We start from the raw sequence: 21806 nt of genomic DNA, 5'->3' as shown, positions 1-21806 counted from the left end.
TTATAACTTATTATAAATATTAGAAATCAATTATAAATAAAAAATAAAATTGTGTTGATTATTATTTTTAGTTTTCGTTTATGCATATTTGTGGATATTTTGATGTTTTTAGATATGTTTGTGTATGTATTTATTTTTTGATTGTGTATTTTTTGTGCATTTTTCTCCTAAAAGGACTGTTCTTATTTATCAACTTTTGTTCTTATTTAAGAACATAACACAAGGAATAAAAACAGCACAGTATAAAACAGAATAAGAATGTTCTTATTCAATTAAAAATAACATTCAGAACAACTGTTGTGAGTATGAGTATATAAAATATTACTTTGAGAAGAGGCTTGATAACACTAATTTAGAGGTGACGATTGAAGAGTGCAATATACAAAGTCCACACGTTTCAAGTATTTTGGATCAATAATGTGAAAATTAAGTAATAGAAAAAAAAAACCACCATTAACAAATATTATTGTACTTGGTATTACAGGGTGAGTAATTCATTATATACAAATCTTTTAAAATATAAAATATTTATATTCTATGTGAGAGTTTGAAAAATAATATGAAATTGAACATTACAATAATGGAAAGGAAATAGATAAATTATAATTTTCTACGCAACTGTTAATTCTAAATATTCCTATAAGTTCTTATTGTTTTATCTATCCATGTGCCCTTTTCCTTTTATTTATTGTTTGAATATCTCTACTAACATATTCTTGCATGCCAATGATCACATATAAAATTATTATTTCTCATAGCTTGTCCCTTTCCTATCACCTCATCTTGTCTCTCTCTGTCCTTGTTAATTTGAAAGATTAAAGTGAGTTTTTTAACGGTGTTAAATTCATGAGGAGTATGTACTATTGTTTTTTTGGGTAAAAGTAATATATTTTAAAATATGTGCACGGACAATATAAGTTTTTTATATGGTTAATATATTATCTAAGATTTATTTATATTATTTTTGTTTGAAAATTAATAATGATTAATAAAATATGATTTAATGATAATATAAAAATACTACACTGTTAATATAATATGCTAAGATATAATTCTCATCATTTTCAAACATAAACTAATATTATTAGACTAAACCGACGTATAAGCACATATATACATGGTTTATCAAACGCTTGTCATTTTTATTCTATGGATGTTTTAGAAACACTAGATTTAACAATACCTTATTTTTCAACTAGATCTTATATTCATTATATTTTAATTATAGGAACTAAATAGGGATTATATAGAAATTATTCTATTCAAAATATACTAGATTAATTACAAATTATCATTCTTTCTTATCCTTATTTATCACATTCCTTTTTCACTCCCTATTATCATAATCTCTTTCTCTTTTTTAATTATGGAAATAAATAAGTATTCAATGAAAGTGTCTAATTCAAAATTTAATAAATTAATTATAATATTCAATCATATTATAATTTATATGTATAATCTTGAATCAATCCTTAAAGAACAAAGATTACAACCACTAACACAACAAATGATACAAATTTTAATAAGAGCATTTAGTTGCTTTTCCTAACATCCTTTTAATTTTTTTCTTCTGATTTCCCATAGTTATTCTCGCACTAGATACAATATGTGCGAACCAGAAACATTCATAGGTATGTGAGGTTAACTATTCTAACAAATATTTTTTTTATCCACAAGACTCGAATACGAGACATTATAGGTATGTAAGGAGAATCAAACATTTGCAACTTGATATTTTTTAGGTTTATATATTTTCTTGTCTAATCCACACCAATATTTTTCATGGCTTCCTTGACTCTGAGCAGTTAGGACTTAGGCAGGACATTTATTTGTAACAAATATATTCTCAAAACTCAGATTCGTCTATTAATATTTATGTTCATAGTCATGTGATTTATTTTTTATATTTTGAAACTTAGGTTCCTCCATTCTGTAAAATAAAATATAAGAGAAAAAATAATGTATTCTATGAACACAAATATCAATATTATAAGAAAATAAAAACGAGTTATATACTAGTATTTTATTTGTTAGTACAGTATTAGATAAAATACTATTGGGAGTAATCGATAAAATGTTATTGTTAAATATTGTATGGACTGTTATGTTAGCCTGTAGACGAGAGTATTTAATGAATCTTATATACTGTTTTTGGATAATATATGCAAAATAATATAATTGATAATCTCTATGCTAATATAGTTGTCCTCATAAATTTATTTAAAATATAAAGGGAGAAAATTAACCTAAAAAACTAAATTCTAAATATGTGCAAAATTCATTTATTAAAGCAAACTTTTATTTTAATATTTCTTAAATAATGATTTTTGTTAATTAGAGTAGATGCAATAATTCAAATCACCTAAATCATTATATCTCTTAGATCCACATTTTTGTCTTATTTATTTGTGTAACTCTATATACTAAAAGATATAATTGGTTAGAAAATATTTAATAATTATAATTTAAATTTAAATAATTTTTTTGATAAATTAGAAATAATGTTATATAGAATGACAAAGAGTAGGATGATAGACATATTCCCTTCTTATCGATTACACATGTAACAATAAAATCACACTTTTTAACGTCAAAATCATTTCATTATATTTTGAAGATAAAGTGTGAAATTCTTCTAAAAGAAATATAAATATTAAAAAGCTCTTTATCCGAGGCAATTTCATGATAGGACATGGACCCTGTTCAGTTTCTCATTCATTTTTAGTCGATATTGCCATTCTTTTGATCTGCTTATCCTAGCTTGAAGCTTCACTACTATGGCGCCTTTGAACCCTGATGCTCCAAAATTCATTCCATCAGGACACAAACTCCTTCATCAACCCTTCACTTTACCTTGTTCTCCTCTTTCCACTCCATTCCCTCACCAACACTGTTATTTCCCTTTCTCTTCCCACCAACTACTCTATCACCCTAAGCTCTTTACGAGGGTGCTTCCATTTTCTTCCTTTCCCTTGTATCATCATCATGATGATACTAACATCACCACCAAGCAACTTATTAGCACTACCACTCAAAAAGCAGAAGAAGAACCTACTGGTCCTTATCTATCTGACATTGAACCTGCCATAATCCAAGAAGCAGGCCTTGTACATCAAAAGGAGGAGACTAAGGAAGGTTATTATGGTTTGAAAGGGCATGCCTTGAAGGGAATGAAGCGTGATCATCGTGGGTTTAGACACAAGAAGGAAAAAGATGTTGTTGAGTATCAGAAATGTTGGCCTTCAAAGAACAAACAAAACTGTGGGCGTGGTGCATACAAGTATTCCAAGGCTTTTCATATTAAGAACAGATATTATAGTTCTATTACACCTGTTAGGGTTGATGGTGAAGAAACAACTGTGATGATAAGAAATATTCCAAACAAATACACGTATGTTTCTCAATGCCTAATGTTACAGTTTCTCTTTCATGCCCTCATTTCTTCATTAAATACACACATCAAATTGTTCACAACTCACCCCTTTTATTGTTTTTTATGACACTACTTTTCTTATACCAGAATATATACTGTCTTACCCATCCACAACTTTGATTTATCTGTATTTGTTCACGTTTTTATTTTACTGGCTTGAATTTGTAGACGTGACTCGCTGGTTGATTACTTGGAAAAACTGTGCATGCTGGAAAATCACAAAGCTGAAGATAATGAAGGTGATGGGAGTGGGAAAGATCGCATTATCTTAGCCTTTGATTTTGTGTATCTCCCTATTGATTTCAAGTATGTTTAAAATCTCATATTTTCAGCTACCAATCTACCATGTCATTTCTTTGAAATATTGATTTTGATCATTGTTGCTTTGTCTGCAGAAGTGGACTAAACAAGGGCTACGCCTTTGTGAACTTCACAAGCCCCAAGGGTGCTTGGAAGTTCAACATGACAGCCTCTAATATGAAGTGGGAGTTGTTCCAATCCCACAAGATACGTAAAGTTGTAGCCGCACGTCTTCAGGTTTGGCCACATACCTTAGACCTAATCATTACTTTCCCCCTATGCTACCCCCAAATTATGAGTAATGATCCTTTCTATTAACCAGGCAAGTCCTACAAAATAATATATAAAAGACAACATAAAATGACACTTTTATCGTTTTATTTATCATGAAATTACAATCTTACCATTAGAAACATGAGGAAAAACAATTAGTTGTTTCTCTATTAATGGAGAGGATCCTTGTTTCCAAATGATAATGTTAGGATCCTCTCATTAAATGATAAGACACTTATATCCTTAAGATACAATAATATTACACTTTTACCCATTAAGAATACAAGTTCTATTATTTAATACTAGAATTAGCACATTTAATCAATTGAATAGTGATACTACTAGTTTCTTACTTACTGCAATAGTATATTTTATCAACTGAATAGTGATACTAGCTACTAGTTTCTTACGTACTGCAATAGTATATTTAATAAACTGAAAAGTAATACTATACCTTCCTTACTCTATTTAATCTGGCTTATGTTTAAATATAATAAAAGTGTTTAATATGTAGGGAAAAGAGGCATTACAGAAGCACTTCGAAAGTATGCACTTTCCCTGTGAGTCCGAGGAAGTTTTGCCAATATGCTTTAACCCACCTCGGGATGGTTTAACCAGTGGGAGTGGAGAACAAAGGACAATTGGGAGGCTCAGACTTTTCAATCCTCGACAAGTTTGAGCTGAAAGTTGCAGAATGACGTGACTAAGCTTCTATCATTAGGACTTAGTTTCATTTCTTGTTATTCCATCATTTTGGTTTGGTTTGGTTAGGTTAAGTTTCCTTTTAGCTTCACTGGTTTTAAGGTTTTGTGTCATGTGTTCTATTTCACAAATATATAGTTGGGTGGACCTTTGCCACCTGGTCAGTGGGCCAGTGAGGTTAGGTGGTGGGCTCCACCTTTCTTGTGGGTAGGCACAAAATGTTACCTTTTGGTGGTAGCTAGGGGGAGGGTTTGGTACGGCAGCACATCTTCTGTCCCAAAAAGTGTGTCACTCCATGTGTCATAAACTTATATTTTCGAACTAATTAGAACAAGTGGCATATGGAGTGGTACAAAGCTTTGGTACAGTAGATGTTGACCCGTTTGTTATAGTCTTTGAATCTCTGATATGATGGTTTGCTTCTAAGGAATGACCTTTACATTACCTCTTTGTGTTATTTTTAGTTTCTATTTCTGGTTATGTTCTCATTCTGTTTTTTGCTGCACTGTTTCAAATATTTTGACACTAATTTGTGATTTATAGCATCGTGGAATGTTGTTGGTCAGCGCCTGTATATATATAATGGTATATCCCACAAGTCAAAGTTTGCAAGCTTTAATGCTCTATGCTATGAGTCAAATATGATTCTTTCCTTTTTGAATCATTCAGAATGATAGATAGCAAAAAGCATGTTTTTTGTTTCCAAGTTTATACTATAGTCCAAATTTGATTGGATCATTCAACCTTTGAAGATGTCCGTTTGGAAAATTGAGCTTCTTTGTCCTTAACCCTTGGATAGAGGATAACATTTTTTATTATGTCAAACAAAACGGAGCTGAAGCTATTATACATAGCTTCCACACTTTATCTATGTCTATTTTTTCCCTATGTTTGTAGTTTTGGAACATTGACTAGGATAATCTAGGAGTTTGAGTAAACATAATTTTGGCCGAGGGAGGAGATAAGTTTGTCTCAAACCAATTATGATATGTCATATCAATTAAAAAAATTTAAACATTCATAATTTTGTCTATTTTTATTTTATTATGGTTGATTTGGGACATGTTTGGGACAACTGATCTTCATCCTAGGGACGAGTTATAATAAGTTTTCCTACTTGGATCCCTGTTATTAATTTTAATAAAAATGCTGCGACCTAATAAAATAACAATTAGTTTACTTTATCATTAGCACCTTAGAAAACAATTTTTGTGGCAGAACTTCTTCCACAATTACCTACAAGCAATCTTAACACTGTTTAGAATGTTTCTTATAACATTCTTATATCCTTGTATTGTGTCAAGAACTATGGTTAAAGTTATGAAATCGAGCTCCAAAATTACGCATTCCTTAGTTTTTCAGCTCCTGCTGGTCTAGATCTTCCCATACGAACCAAACAGGAATGGGAAAAAAACTCGACTCTGGTAAAATCCAAGACCACATTTGTTGTACCACACCTTTGTGTCACTCCAACGTGAATAATTTTTTTTAACCAAACAGTTATAATGGTACAAAAAGTATGACAATATATGTGATCCCGTAAAATCCACACAAATATATATATATATATATGAGAGAAGATGAGTATTTTACCCGTTATTTATGTAATTACACAATTAGTCATAGATTAGGAAAATTGGACAGTACTTTGTTGAAATTGTTAACCAAGATTCATGACAAGTGGTTAGATTAGATTTATGACAAATCTTGTTATTCATACATATATATGCACATCGTACCATATATATTTTGGTATTATAACATATGTTAAATGACTGCTCTTGTAGTCGGTAATAATCTGATAATGTAAATTGAACAATACGAGGTGTCAAAACTCAAAACTTTAAATTTTTTAAAACAAAATAAAAAAAAAATTAAAATTAAAATTGATGAATAATAAACATTGTTTTTTATTTCTTTAGCATAAGGGCCCCATTAATATAAAAAAAACAACAACCTTTTCATTACTTGAAGGAAACATAAATTGTCCTAACAAGAAAGGGCCCATGGAGAATTACATAAAATGAAGATGGTGGGTGAATAGAGAAGGCCCATTGAAAACCGAACCTAATGACCATAACATAGTTGCAACTTGCAAGTCAGATTATTTCAAGAAATACTATACATCTTACAGTCTTACCCACTCAAATCTATAGGGGTTAACCGACCCGAATACATCTTCTATTCTAATAAGTGTATTATTATGAAAAAAACATGATCTAATATTAAATTAAGCTGAGGGTTAGACCGATTTTAAAAGATCGCTCAAACAACTTAAAGAAAATTTTAAATAAAGCCTGAAAGAGGAAATTTCATAATTATATCATCTGGTGAAGTTTTAACAAGTCTCAAAGCAAATATTAAGAGAAACTCTATCACTAAACCGAATAAAAATTCAACATAATTGGTATAAACGCCTACATGAAAATGATAAAATAGAATGACCTTGCATTCTCTCAAATTTGACATGAAAAATTGCAATCTCTCGCATCACAAAATAAAAAAAGAAAAGGAAATAGTATGTTTTCACCTTGCACTTTGAGTCTATAATCTAACAACAAATGATATTCGGTGTGAAATATCAAGCAGAGAGAATTATATCTTTGATTGGTCATTTTAAAACAATAAAAAATAAGAAAGAAAAACAGAATCTTATTGGCAAGCTTGTAATATATGCATTCGTTAAAAAATGTTGCAAACTTTAATTTACTACTGCAAGAAAATAAAATGGAAATTAATTACTTTCCTCCCTAAAATGTTCTACGATTTCTTCAATTTATCGAAAAAATATTGCACTTTCATTTAAATCTGTGTATATATAAGCAGAAGAGAACAAATCTGAACACAAGTATTAGCTGTAGGTACTAATTAAATGTGCATTCTTTGGAAATGATGATGAATTACGTAAGTGATGATGAATATTTGGAAATGTTGAAGGTGATAGTATGAGGTTGGAGTGAAGAGTTAGTTCGGGTTATCCTAAGTGAATACCAGGCTCACAAACTGGATCGGCATTTCCATCTATCCACTAGGGTGAGTCGGGCTCACTAAAGATATATTAGCGCATCTCTGACTTTCCATTAATGGGCATCTCACCTGTCGTACTATCAATGCACCGCTGGCTCATCATTAATGATGGTTGACATTTCACCCCGAGAGATAGCCAATTGCATACCTATAGGGTGGCTCAGGAGACTCCTGTCGTACCCACCAGGTACTAGCCAATTAACAGACGCCACGTTGCCGATCCAAACTCTATAAATAGGAGACCTCTACAAGAAGTATAATCAATTTTCATTCTCTCGTTTATTACTAGCACTTATTGCTCTTACTATAACTTCTCTCTTATTTACTCTCATTCTCTCTAGAAACCACATATTGTCTTGATCGTCGAAGAGACTTTTCACGTACTTCCCCGACGGATTCATAGGAAATTCCAACCAAGACTCCTGATTACATCTATTCAACCAAGCATTTGATAGTGACCATACCCGATCAATACTAAAGAACGAGAATAAAAGTGTTTTTTCTCAATTCTGATTTCTTAATGTAATTGTGCGGTAGAGAACATATTGCCCCATTTTCTCAACAAATATTTGTATGAAATATGCGTTAAACTCTTGATTGGTAACGACATTGTTTGATGCAAGTGAATTTGGAAAGGATTTTGTGCCTATTCTATTCGATACTGCCTGGTTAAAATCCAACAAATATAAGCTCACCCATGGCATAAACATGTTAACTTGTGGAATTCTATTCAACCCACATCAAAATTTCATTAATTAATGATTTCTAATATATTTTTAAATATCCATATATCATAAACATAAGAGAGTTGAAATTCGGACTTCACTCTATCTATGACAAAAATAATTGTCTTGTGGGTATGTATCAACAAAAATGGGTATGCAGGAAAAACTTGTAACCAGTATTCACAAAAATAGTTTATGAATGATATTTGACATTTTCGTGGGAGTATTGGTATATTTATAAATTTAGTTTATAATTAAATATTATATATATTATTTTATAATTGTAAGTTACATACTTTATTTTTATTATAAATTTTAGTGATTGAAACATAATCACATTTTTTGTTTGTTTATCATATGTATCCTCCAACTAGATACAATAATGTCTAAGTCGAGAACATCCACATATTTAAACCAACACTCATTGATTAAGGGGAACCACATATTTAATCTCACATAAATTTTTCTATCTATATGATATTTATTTTTTATATTAATTTTTTTTGGTTTCCCACAAGCATCCTCGCACCGGAGGCAATCCTGTCCGAGCCGGGCACATCCACAGGTAAGTGGGGCTAACTCTCCCAACGGACATTTTTTCCATCCACAAGACTCGAACCCGGGTTCTTGCTTAAGGGGAATCAAGCATGTACCACTTGAACCAACGCCCGTTGATATTTTTTATATTAATTGTTACAATATACATATTAAAACTTTAAATTTTGTTGGGTACCCACCATCATTAAACAATACTAGTATGGACACTAGTAAATATTCCTCGTGGCCATCCCATCAATTTTAAATTAAGTAGTATAACTTCATTTTGCACTTATCAAGTTTGGTTTATGATAGAAAATTAGAAACATGGAAAAGATAGTAAAAACATATGGAGCCTACCTACGGCTGAAACATTTCTCTCCACACATTGAAGAAATGGACAAAGGGATATACAAAAATTAGACAAATTTCAAAAGGAAAAAATTGAATCTTCAAACGTGGAAAGTTACATGAGGACGAATTTTATTGTTTCTAAATATACTAGATCTTCTAGTACTAAAATATAAGAAAATAAAAAGTTTGATAAATTTTCATTTTATTTTATTAAAAAATTTAAATATGAATGTTTGAATTTCTTATTTTGCCACATATAAACATCTGCATCCAGTACAAGAGAAATATAGTAAAATTATTGTGATTATTATAATATTTTTCAACATTGCTTTAAAGTTATTATATATATATATATATATATCCATTATTTTTTCTTAAGAGTAAAAGATGTATGCACTTACAGTGTATGAGTTTTATACACTATTATTCCATTATCTATTATTAATATTTAATAGTTGTTGACTCTTTAAGAAAAATAATCAAATGAATGGTGTATGATGGAGTACATACGTATGAATCTTCACACTTTCAGTGTATGAATTTTCCGCTCTTTCTCTAATCAATAATAAACTAACAATTTTTTATTTAGTTTTAAAGAAATATGTATTATTTTTTGATTCATTCAAAAAAATAAAATGATTAGTGTTTTCACACTTTCTATTCCACCAATTCTTCCTATTTCTTCAATACCAAACAAAACAAAATTCCAATCTCCCACCCATCTCTTTCTCTCACGTTCAATTTCTCTCTTCTACTTTTCTTTTTTCAACCAAACCAAATTAGAATTGAATGAAATGAATTTACTTGCAAAGAGTCAAATTTGGGCTCATATATTTAGATGCTTGAATAAATGAAATCAAATATTTTAAAATCATTATTGGACAAGGTGAGTTAGAATGATGGATTATCCAGATCTCCAATACTTGGACCCAAAATTCACAAATATATAAATATATATAATAATATATTGTAATATTATACTAATCATAATAAAATTAAGGGATTATTAGATTATTAAATAATCAAAGAGGCTAATATCTTATTGTAAGTAACTCTATAGTAAATGTAGGATGCAAAGTAGAAATTTAGGATTAAGAACAAGTATGAAGTATGCAACAATGGTGGGAGTGGGAGCAATGTTAGTTTTTAAAATTTAAGTAAAGATTTAAAAAATCAGTGTAAACATAAAGATTTATCCATAGTACATTTAAATTTGAAAAGGTAGTAATTATTAAATATTAATAATAAAATAATACAATCATAATATATAAAACTCGTATATCGTGATTGCATAAATTTTCTCTCTTCAAAATGTGCATTAAAAGAAAATAAAGAGATAAGGGTGAAATGAACTGTAATATATATGAAATATCAATGTAAATATTTATACATAATCTATATATCATTCACCACTCATAGATATAATTGTAAAGTATAAATGTATATGAAATTGAGAAAGAAATCAACAATAATGTTATTGCTGGTTACTGAGTGGAAGTTCAAAATACTGCGAAGGATTATCCAAAAATTAACCACATCACTAGGCACAATCAACGGATCCAAGCAATCCCTTTTGCTATTCTATAATTTCTATGTTCTTTTTTCTTAAAAAGTTTGGGTCAAAATTTCGAGCACTGAAGTTAATACCCAGTACAGTTTCTTGGGTAATTCATTCATAATACAGTCTAATTTTGAAAATTGCTAGCGCCAAAGTGTGATTTAATCAAACATGGCATGACTATTTGATTACAGTCAAACCCACTTTGTTATTTTAAATGGTTAGAAATTTGGATTGGATGGGACCATTGTTTTTATTCTTATTTTTATTTTGTATGGTTTAGTTAAGTCAAAAGAGATAATAATCATGTAATAGTTGAATAGTGTTTGAATTTTCAAAGCCATCATAAAAGCAAAGATACTCAATAAAAAATTAAGAATATTTTAATATTAAAAAAAGACACCAATCATATTGATGCCAAATGTCATATCCTCACTGCATGAGTAGCATCACCATTCTCTAAGTTGGAAAAATCAGTATTGGCATATTTAAATTAAAAAAACTGGTAAAAGTTTAGACAATAAATAAAAACCCAATAAAGATAAACCAATACCTCAGCACCAGTTTCACCCACGAATTAGTCTTTCATTTTTCAAAGGAATCTCTTTGAGTTATTTCCTCTTCTCTGTCTCCATTACCTATATTTTTCAGGTAAAACTCTAATTTAAAAGTATGACATAAACATCAGTGATTGCTACAAAAACATAAATAATTGTATTTTTTTGTTGTAAATTTATGTTATGTTAGAAACTCAGAATGGAAGTTGCAAAAGCTTTGAAACCAACAACCTTACAGAGGGAGTTTATTTTCCAACAAGCATCGTGCATGGAGATTTTGTGTTTCAACGTTGTTAACCACAACGTTGTTGTTGGTGAAGATTTCTCTGTCGATGACCTATTTGACTTCTCCAACGGCAAAGGAGAAGAAAAAGAAGAAAAAGAAGAAGAGGATGAAGAAAAAGACAACGCCTCAAGTTCTTTAGAGTCACCGGACCGTACAGAAGATGATAGCAACTCCAAATCAACCACCACCGCTGGCTGTGACTCCATTTTCACCTCCGAATTGGTCGTTCCGGTGAGCCTTCATAAATTTATTTATTTTCATTTCATATAAAAACATGGAGATAATTTATCTCTTTAAATCTACTCAAAGTTCAGTTTAGGAGTTGACATGTATCTTATTTCTCTTTCATTTTAAAATATATTATAAAATAAAAAATAACACATATGTTAAACGCATATTAGGCATAAGAACATAAATTATCTCGTATTCATAATTTATTTTGGTTTTTTCATAGGATGATGATTTGGCAGAACTAGAGTGGGTTTCTCATTTTGTAGATGATTCTCGACCAGAGCTTTCTCTTATGTACCAAGTCCCTTCAAAGCAACCACAGGTTTGGGTCGAACCGAAAACTGAACCGGGCTCATCATTAAAACTAACGTTTCTTCCTTCTGAAATTCCTACCAAGCCCAGAACCACCAAGTCTAGAAAGCCCAACACTCGTCTCTGGTTTTTTAACTCCGTCCTCTCCGGCGAGCCACCGGCGAAGAAGCAGAAGAGAAAGGCCGAGCCTGAAGCCAATAGGGTCCAGTTTCAGCGACAGTGCAGCCACTGCCAGGTTCAAAAAACGCCACAATGGAGGACCGGTCCACTTGGACCCAAAACCCTATGCAACGCTTGCGGGGTTCGGTTCAAGTCGGGTCGGCTTTTTCCAGAATATAGACCGGCTTGTAGCCCCACTTTTTCAGGTCATATTCATTCGAATAGTCATCGTAAAGTGTTAGAGATAAGGCGCAATAAGGAGGTGGATGAACCGGAGACATATTTGGACCGGGTTCAAATGGTTCCAAATTGTTGAATTTTGATAGTGGAATAGGTTAGGTATAGTGAACCAACCAATATGAACCTTTTTTTTTTGTAATATGGTTAGTGGTTAATGATTTTAATGCTAGTCAACTAGGCAGGTAGTGGACATTATTAGGAAGGCATTAATTGTTTGTTTCTCAGATTTCTAGAGCAGTTGATTTATTCTAGAGTTTAAAAATATGTGCAATTTTGCACCCTCAAATTTATGTATGCATGAGTTTGTGGTCAATTTTTTTTGTTGGTATTCAAACATAATTATTTAACTTTATTATCTGAAATCAAGTTCTCTGACTTAAAGATCAAAATCGCCAAAAAAAAATTAATAAATATTGAGCCATATCGGCCACCTAATCAAGTTGATAGTGATATTTTCTCTTGCCTCTCGTTTAAACACTTCGATTATAACTTCTATTTGTTCAAGTGGTACATACTTAAATGTTTTTAAATAATGTATTGAGTTTAAGTTTTGTAGATAGAAAAATAGTTATTAAAAGAGTTAGTTTCATATACATGTTGATATTCTCGGCTCAAATATAATTACTATGATGATAAATGTGAAGAAACAAAAAATAGAGATGATTTTGATTGAATTATTCAACTTACTAGTCAAAGAAAAAAAAACTATTCAACTTACTTCAGCTGCGTGTGTTAGCTTATGTGTGAAGGAAGTATATCAGGATTTATTTTGATTCCTATAAAATATTAATTCAATTTTACTTGTAAAAAAATATTAATTTGAAATATTTTCTGAAAATAGTTCTTTATGTTATTGTTATTGACTGGCTGAATTTTATGATACATCGATACAAGTCAATTAAAATAAAAGTGATGAAAATAATCGAAAGCAAAAAGAATAGATGGAAGAATGGAACCGATGATGGTTCTCACGTGAAGATATGAGTGTCGGTCTTAATTTATGTATATGCGCAAAAACTAGGTTTGTTTTGCTCTCTGGGTTTCTCGGGATATATTGTGTAATTTAGAGAGCATCAATAAGATTGATAGCCAACATTATATCATTAATTTGTCTATCCAACACCATATCATTAATTTGTCTATCCAGCATACCAAACTGCTCTTTATTCCAACACTTTAAGACCATTTTAAGTTTTTTTTAATTTCTCCTTAAACACAAGGATCCCTTTCCACTGATCACTAGATTCCTCCACTCATCAACAACAATCTGACCAAACTGCGGATTCGAGAGCCAGCAATTATTTGTACGGAACGGTTTCGGTCCCCAGTCTGAAGCGTCAATCTTTAAAAGAATCTGACAGTGATATGAGAAAGTCCTTGGAAGTCCCAGCTGAACCAAACTACCCCATTTGGCTAATCAACCATCATTTACTAGATATCTGTCAATCCTACTCATAGCCTTCCCATTGGAAAGATACCAAGTAAACTTCTTACTAGAGAAAGGTATATCAAAAAGCTCCATGTAAAGGATGTATTGCACAAACTCCTCACAATCCCTTCTATAATCACAACTCCCCATACCTTTTCTTTCATCCATTTGAATTGTTGAGTTTAAATCACCTATTATGCACCACAAATCACCGTGATAACTTAGCTTTGTGTTCTTAGCTTCATTCCAAAACTTTCGCTTACCATCCAAGTGACAAGGTCAATAAACATTCATAATGGTGGAAAACTCAGTATACAATGCCCATTTATCCTTAACCAACACAAAGTTTGTCCCACAAAAGATTTCCTCAACTAAGAAGAAATCCTTGGCTTAAAGGCCCATTCAAAATTATTACCACCCACAGAGAAGAGCACACATTCCTGGCTATGTTCTGAATCTTAGTTTGTTCAATAAAAATGAAGTCTGGTTTATATTTTCAAACCAAATCTTTGATCACCTTCTTCTTCAATCTTTCCCCAAACCTCTGATGTTAATTGATAGCCATGGTAGTTTCTTGTATAATTAAAGAAGTATGTTAATTTTATGAGGTAACTAGTAAGTAACTCATGCATATGCACAAGATAATTGTTTTTCCTTTCGCATAGTTAATATACATATGTTTCAATGTTATTAAATAGAAATAAATTATATATATATATATATATATAGATATAGATATAGAGGTGTGGGAGCGAGTTGGTGCAAGAAACTGTTCAGTACTTCAGTTGTCTTCCAAGAAAAGGTGGCAGTTGTAGTTTGTTTATCAGGAATCTCACATCCAGTAGAATAGTAAATTCAATATAGTATTTAAGTATGAGAGTCTCATGATATATTAGTTTTTTGGGTTAGGCTCTGTTACTCTTCTATAAAAAAGTTAAAGCCTCGGCATATTGGATAATTCTCAGTTTCTGGAGTTGTTGATAATTAGCGTAGACCAAACTAGAGGGGTGGGGGTACACAGATGAGTTTGGGATCATGGGCTTGCTATGAATTAGGGTTTGAGAGTTAAGCTTTTCCTTTAATTTCTAATTTCTTTGTACCTAGTCTTCTCTATAGTTTCTTATTTGCTCAACCCTCTTTCGACTTCTTGTTCCTTAGGTATTTTTTTGCTGATCAAAGAAAGAATTAGGGTTTGAGAGATTGCACTTAAGATGGGAAGAAGAAGCATGAACATGTGAGTCATAATGTGTGCTGTGCAATTTCTTCATTAACAGTTGTGTGACAGTATCATCTGTAGTTTTAGGATTCAATTGAGAAGCATGAAAGCACATCAATGTTACTTTGACCTGTCATGTTTTTTAAACAATTATTTGATTAGTTGAGGTTGTTACTATGATGGAGATTATATTTTGTGGTTGGTTATGTTTCTTCCTTATTTATTATTTGTACCTCTTTCTTGATGTGCCTTTTAATTTCTTGGTTGTCTAGAACATCAGCATGAAACTCCTCAACCAAGAAGATATAAAGTTATAAACCTCCCAGTACTAGACCAGAAGAATTCATTAACAGGAAAACATAAGTTTTCAATGTAGACCAATTAACTCTAGTAGTAGAAACACAAATGAAACAATAATATGGTAATACATTTTTATCATTTTATATGTAATGGAATAACACTCTTGTCATTAAAAATAACCTAAAAACAATCCTTGTAATTTGTATCCAATATAACTTCAGTTTCAAACATTGGCCATTTTCTTTTCTTGGGCTAGTTTGTTATTTGGGTCTGGAACAATCACTAGTGCTTCAAATGCATGTATATATTTCTAAACATTTATTTACAAGAATAAAATTGCATGGCCATCCTAAATGTAGACATGGTCCCTAATAATGTAGTGAAAAAATCATGTGGTTTTGGTGTACCCATTATGTTTTTCATAATGGGTTGGCAAAAGGGGTGGATAAGCTGTCCATTAATTTGTCTTTATGCTAACGTGCCTTTGCTGTCTCTTGCAAATTTGTGGTATATGTTGGGTGCAATTCTATCTTTTCTTGTTGAGAATCTAATAATGTGCTTTAGATGTTAATGAGGAAATATTTCACTCGGGTAAAGATTATCTTGTGCTATTAGAATTGTTGCGAGAACAATTGTCTTTGCAAATTTGTTGGGTTAGAGATTTGTCATTTGCCTTCAAGAAAAATGTTAAGCTGACCAATTTTCTTGTAGTATACACGCGCCAAATTGGAGGAATCGGATTCAGAATCCCATTTTAATGCTTATATTTTAGGAAAAGCAATTGATTTTGTTTGATATATTAAAGAAGAAAAAACATTGAATACTGCCACACTCTTGGCATCTTCAAGAGAGATATAAGCATAAGAGCATCTCAATCGATCCCATCATTCTTATTCAAATAAAAATGTTAAGTTATTATTAGAAGATGTGGGTCTCAAAAAGAAAAAAATAGGAGAGATTAATTATATAGTAAGTTATGAGATAATTTGTGATACTAAGTAAGATTGACGTTTATTATTGTAGGAAAAAAATTTGTGTTATTCTTAATTTATTGAATTATGTATTAAATTACAAAATATTATGCTTGGGTTAAATAATAATGTATTGTGTTTTGTCCCATCACTTCTATACTTTTGGAATCCACTATGCCACTTGCTCATCGATTTATAATTCAATTATTTCTAGACTTTTTCCCTCTTCTTAAACAGTTAAAAATTACAAACTAAACAAACCTATTTTTTCATATAGCTGCTCTATCCTCCTTCATAAAAACAATGTTACATGTTTGTGTGATTTGAGAGTAATAAAAATATAGTGTAATATCATTTGAATAAAGATTTATATATACTTAGTCTATTATATACTATTTATTTATTTATATTACTTTTTCAATAATTAATATTGATAAATATGAATTATGAATGATACAATAATAGTGTATAAAATTCATATATTTTATATATTTCTAAGATAAAAAGAACATCTTGCACATAAAAAAAAATGAATTTAATATTGGGAATGGACCCACATCCTCACTTTCCTCTCGTGCTGAAACATTTGTACATGTGACTTCACTGACACTCCTCACTACACTATAACTCTATAACTACTCACTTTGTCTCTCTTTCTTCCTTTTCCTCATTCATTCACTCTACAATTCTGTGTTCTAAATAAAACCCACTCATCACAGTGATACATAAACCAAAAAATGAAACTATCCAAATTGTACTATCTCACCATTTTTCTCATATTCCTTATTGGTTATGGAAGTTGCCATGATTACCAAGACGCATTATCAAAAGCCATTCTCTTCTTCGAGGGACAACGCTCAGGGTTCTTACCACAGGACCAGAGAATGAGTTGGCGTTCCAATTCAGGTCTGAGTGATGGGTGGAGCTACAACACTGACCTCACCGGAGGATACTACGATGCCGGAGATAACATCAAATTCGGGTTTCCGATGGCTTTTACGACAACAATGTTATCGTGGAGCGTGCTTGAATTCGGAGACATGATGCCACCCAATGAGTTCAGAAACGCCTTGGGAGCAATACGTTGGGCCACTGATTATTTGCTCAAAACTGTTTCTCAGCCCAACCGTATTTTCGTTCAGGTTTGTTTTTATCATCTACTATGTTCAACTATGATTAAGCTTTATTTACAAGTTGTTTTTGGTGTGCAACAATTAAGCATTGTTAATAGATAAATTACATTTATAACTGATGAGTTTTAGTGAAATTATACGATAGCTACAAAAAAAACCTATGATTTACATACATTTACACTGACGATAAATAAGTGTGATACAAATTACATTTACAATGATGATAAATAAGTGTGATACAAATATGGATGATAAATGTAATTAAGTTAAACAAAATATGATATATTGTGAAGACAATTTCAAATAGTATACGACTCAATATATTTTTATTATTTTTGATTCATTATAAGATGCATAAATAATTCTAAGGACATATTTAAATCATTTTTATATTATACTCTAATGAACAAAAAATAAATTGACTCCAATGTTATTTATATTTGTTTTCATAATATAATATTATTTTGTTTAACTTAATTACATATATCACTCTTTTTGTTCAAAAAATCACTTATTTCTCACATATGGGTAGTAAAAAAATAAGGGTTTTTTGTAGGAGTAAAAAATAGAGAGGTAATTTATATAATTTTACTAAAACTCTGAGTGTAATTTACTCTCACTAATAATGTGATAATATGTAATCAGTAAATACTATTGTTTTTGGTATTCATTTTAACTTGAGAATAAATAGTCTTACGCTAATACTTTTTTTCACTATTAGTGAATCATTTATGATTTCTGTTACTAATACACATGAATAATGAAAATGATGTATTTACTATGTAAAAACATTACACATTTATAGTGCATAAGTATTAAACCATTAACTTAATTCATGCCAACAAATTTTAACATAATAATTCATTTAGTAATGGCTAGTTGGAAGGGGTTTACTTTGTCGGGTCTTGGCCCTTTGGGCCCACCGTAGGCATGACCCTTGCTTTATTCAAGAGGTTGAGGAACCAAATAACACCAACTACTTGTGTAACTCTAGCTAGTAGATAGAGTTAAGTTCATTGTTTTTATATAATATAAAGTCTATTTTGATGTTTGATCATTTCTACATTAGGTAACTTGCATATGTACATTTTTCCACATTCCTGTTTTCTGAGGTTGAATTTTAGGCTTCAGGGATGTATTGAGTGTTAAGTTTCACACCAATTAAACATATAAATAAAGAAAACTGCTTAACATTCAAGGCTGACTCTACTTTCTTTATTTTGTTAAAGTTAAAGTACAGACTGATTCCACCTTTTATGGGAGGTTTACCAATAGTGCCAAAGTCTAATGAAAAAATTGTCTTATTTATGGTATAAGACCTTAAATGATAATTTGGATTGATCAAACACTTCTTTGTTTGTTAGAGAAAGTTGTGTTAATCCTGGCTCCTGGGACCATGATTGAGCAATTTTGGTATTTCTAACTTTTATATCAATGGGCCATTTTCACAATTTTATGTTTATACTTCTTTTTCCTTTCTCTTTTCTATTCTTAGTCTTGAAGGAAATATATGTCATCTGCCACTCTATGGAATAAGGGATGCAGCATTGAGTGTTTGTGGAAGATTTACTCCTCACAAGAATAACTTTCATTAAAAAATACTTTTGCTTTAATTTGACATGTTTACTATAACTAAAGAAAAGTTGTTGTTTTTTTTACTGAAAAGCAATTTTAGAACAATTCGAAGTTTGATCACATTTTGTCATATCATTTCGCCAAACTAACTATCATACTATATAAAAGTGAACCATTCCGTTAATTATTACAAACTGTTGTGGTTTATATCATTGGCATAAGTTGCTTACTTGGCTCTATATCAAATTATTAACAATAGGTGGGTGATCCAAGCTCAGACCATGATTGTTGGGAGAGGCCGGAGGACATGGACACAAGCAGGACAACATATGCTGTTGATGCACCTAATGCGGCTTCTGATGTCGCTGGTGAAACAGCCGCTGCACTAGCAGCCTCATCCATGGCATTCAGGTCATCGGACCCGGGTTATTCGGAGACATTGTTACGAAATGCTATTAACGCATTTCAATTTGCCGATAGCTACCGGGGTGCTTACAGTGATAATGATAATGTTAAGTATGGGGCCTGCCCTTATTATTGTGATTTTGATGGCTATCAGGTAATTGACTATGACTTTCTTTGATGACTGAAGTGCTTTTTCCTTTCGGATATGTATGAGAGGGTAAGGGACTAATAGCATACAGAGGATAACGCTTTAAGCTTTTCAATATAGCAGAAATGATAATGATATAGACAGCAATACATCCAAAGGATAAACAACAGTTGCACAAATAGAAGGTAGCCATCATGACAAAATTAGCTGCCCTGTAATTTGCTATCTGTTATGTTAATTCAGCTCCATTAATTAAACTCATCAATGACTGTGAATTTCAAATCATGAGCATGTTATGTTCAATCACCATCTAATTAAATTGGCTAAAGGGAGTAGTAGATATGATGTATTACCTAACAAAAGTAGATATCCTTTTATTCAAGGAGTGTATGCAATGTGGATTGGTAATTTTTGTAATTAGATCACTTAGTCTTTGGCGGGTAGATTATTGTTATGTTTAAACATGATAGGATGAGTTGTTATGGGGAGCTGCTTGGCTAAGAAGGGCTACTCAAGATGATAATTTCCTCAACTATATTCAAAGCAATGGCAAAACGCTTGGTGCGGACGACAACATCAACGAGTTTGGTTGGGACAATAAACATGCTGGCCTGAATGTTCTTGTCTCCAAGGTCAGCTTCCATTACTCTTCTACTCAAGACATACCACACATTTAAATTCACTTTGCCGAAAGTTTAAACTCAACATGCATCTTCTTGATACCGAAATTGATCATTTTTTAAGGAAGTCATAGAAGGAAACATGTACTCTTTGGAATCCTACAAGGACTCAGCACAGAGCTTCATGTGCACACTCATACCTGAATCCCCAAGCTCACACATAGAGTATACTCCTGGTGGACTTGTATACAGACCCGGAGGCAGTAATTTACAGCATGCAACTTCAATAGCTTTCCTTGAGTTGGTATATGCCAATTACTTAACTCACACGTCACAAGATCTCAACTGTGGGAACGTCTATGTTACTGCACAAACACTTCGCGAACATGCTAAGAGGCAAGTTGATTACATTTTGGGTGATAATCCAATGGGGTTGTCTTATATGGTTGGCTATAGCGGCTATTATCCGCAACGCATTCATCACCGTGGATCATCTTTACCTTCCATAAAGGATAATCCTCAGTTTATTGGGTGCAAAGAAGGTTCAATGTACTACAACTCAACCAATCCCAACCCCAATGTACTTGTGGGAGCCATTGTTGGAGGACCTGGAGAAAATGATGAATATGTCGATGATCGAGTTGATTTCAGGAAGTCAGAGCCAACTACTTACATTAATGCACCTTTTGTTGGGGTTCTAGCTTATTTTGCTGCTAATCCCAACTTTACTTGATACAAGTACAAACAGTTTTGAAGCTAATTTTTTGTAAATAAAATGATATAGGGGAGGATGTTAAACAAGTGGAAAGAGTCTTGTGGGACCTTAATGCACATTTTGAGAATTTCAGGATTAAAGTCCAAGAAAGCTTCATGTACTTTTCCTTATTTATACCATCCCAACAAAAATGTTCAATGTTATCACCAAAAAAACTTGTTCCATGTACATCATGTCTCACATTTCTCGTATTGAAATATAAATATGTATAATAAAATGAGGTGAAATCAACTGTAACTAAATCATAAAAACTATATTGTTGAAAGGTGACTGTACTAAACATGTATGTAGAGTTTCACTAAACTTTTCACCTGACTTAACCACTTAATCTTTTTCATAAGATTTGGTAATTATGTTATCTGAATGCTTCTGTGGTGCATTGGGAAAAATATGTAAGTGTGTTCGAATATAGTCATTTATTGTGTATAAAGTTAGAAGGAATTATCCTATATAAATGTAAGTAAATATTCATTAAAAAAAGGGTTTGCTAACATAAATAACTGTTTTTAGTTAGAAACATTGGAAGTTAAAATGAAAAAA

The 21806-nt window shown here is 31.5% G+C and overlaps 3 protein-coding genes across 4 annotated transcripts; all 3 read left to right on the top strand.

Moving 5' to 3' along the window:
* LOC109353064 lies at nucleotides 2698-4959 on the top strand. The gene is made up of 5 exons (XM_019595249.1): nucleotides 2698-2724; nucleotides 2768-3391; nucleotides 3602-3739; nucleotides 3829-3970; nucleotides 4521-4959. The coding sequence occupies exons 2-5, from the start codon at nucleotides 2778-2780 to the stop codon at nucleotides 4683-4685; spliced, it is 1059 nt and encodes a 352-aa protein (XP_019450794.1). The 5' UTR covers nucleotides 2698-2724; nucleotides 2768-2777; the 3' UTR covers nucleotides 4686-4959.
* Nucleotides 11342-13007, top strand: LOC109353232 (GATA transcription factor 7-like). Of its 2 annotated transcripts, none has more exons than XM_019595458.1 (3): nucleotides 11342-11543; nucleotides 11655-11983; nucleotides 12207-13007. In XM_019595458.1, exons 2-3 carry the CDS (start codon nucleotides 11666-11668, stop codon nucleotides 12768-12770), a joined length of 882 nt encoding a protein of 293 aa, XP_019451003.1. In that variant the 5' UTR covers nucleotides 11342-11543; nucleotides 11655-11665; the 3' UTR covers nucleotides 12771-13007. The 2 variants fall into 2 exon arrangements, with proteins under 2 accessions (XP_019451003.1, XP_019451004.1); XM_019595459.1 differs by having other exon boundaries at nucleotides 11342-11560; nucleotides 11657-11983.
* Nucleotides 17170-21430, top strand: LOC109353230 (endoglucanase 24-like). The gene is made up of 4 exons (XM_019595456.1): nucleotides 17170-17752; nucleotides 19578-19877; nucleotides 20342-20503; nucleotides 20616-21430. The coding sequence occupies exons 1-4, from the start codon at nucleotides 17348-17350 to the stop codon at nucleotides 21222-21224; spliced, it is 1476 nt and encodes a 491-aa protein (XP_019451001.1). The 5' UTR covers nucleotides 17170-17347; the 3' UTR covers nucleotides 21225-21430.

Source organism: Lupinus angustifolius, chromosome LG07 (assembly GCF_001865875.1).
Source record: "Lupinus angustifolius cultivar Tanjil chromosome LG07, LupAngTanjil_v1.0, whole genome shotgun sequence".
Lineage (NCBI taxonomy): Eukaryota > Viridiplantae > Streptophyta > Magnoliopsida > Fabales > Fabaceae > Lupinus > Lupinus angustifolius.
This window is presented reverse-complemented; position numbering and strand designations above follow the sequence as displayed.

Bases quoted from the DNA above. Each gene is read 5' to 3' on its own strand.
- LOC109353064 (XM_019595249.1), top strand. From the start codon at position 2,778: ATGGCGCCTTTGAACCCTGATGCTCCAAAATTCATTCCATCAGGACAC. The intron at 3,740-3,828 runs GTATGTTTAAAA...CTTTGTCTGCAG, and splicing joins TATCTCCCTATTGATTTCAA to AAGTGGACTAAACAAGGGCT. The intron at 3,971-4,520 runs GTTTGGCCACAT...TTTAATATGTAG, and splicing joins TTGTAGCCGCACGTCTTCAG to GGAAAAGAGGCATTACAGAA.
- LOC109353232 (XM_019595458.1), top strand. From the start codon at position 11,666: ATGGAAGTTGCAAAAGCTTTGAAACCAACAACCTTACAGAGGGAGTTT. The intron at 11,984-12,206 runs GTGAGCCTTCAT...GTTTTTTCATAG, and splicing joins CCTCCGAATTGGTCGTTCCG to GATGATGATTTGGCAGAACT.
- LOC109353230 (XM_019595456.1), top strand. From the start codon at position 17,348: ATGAAACTATCCAAATTGTACTATCTCACCATTTTTCTCATATTCCTT. The intron at 17,753-19,577 runs GTTTGTTTTTAT...TATTAACAATAG, and splicing joins CCAACCGTATTTTCGTTCAG to GTGGGTGATCCAAGCTCAGA. The intron at 19,878-20,341 runs GTAATTGACTAT...TAAACATGATAG, and splicing joins GTGATTTTGATGGCTATCAG to GATGAGTTGTTATGGGGAGC.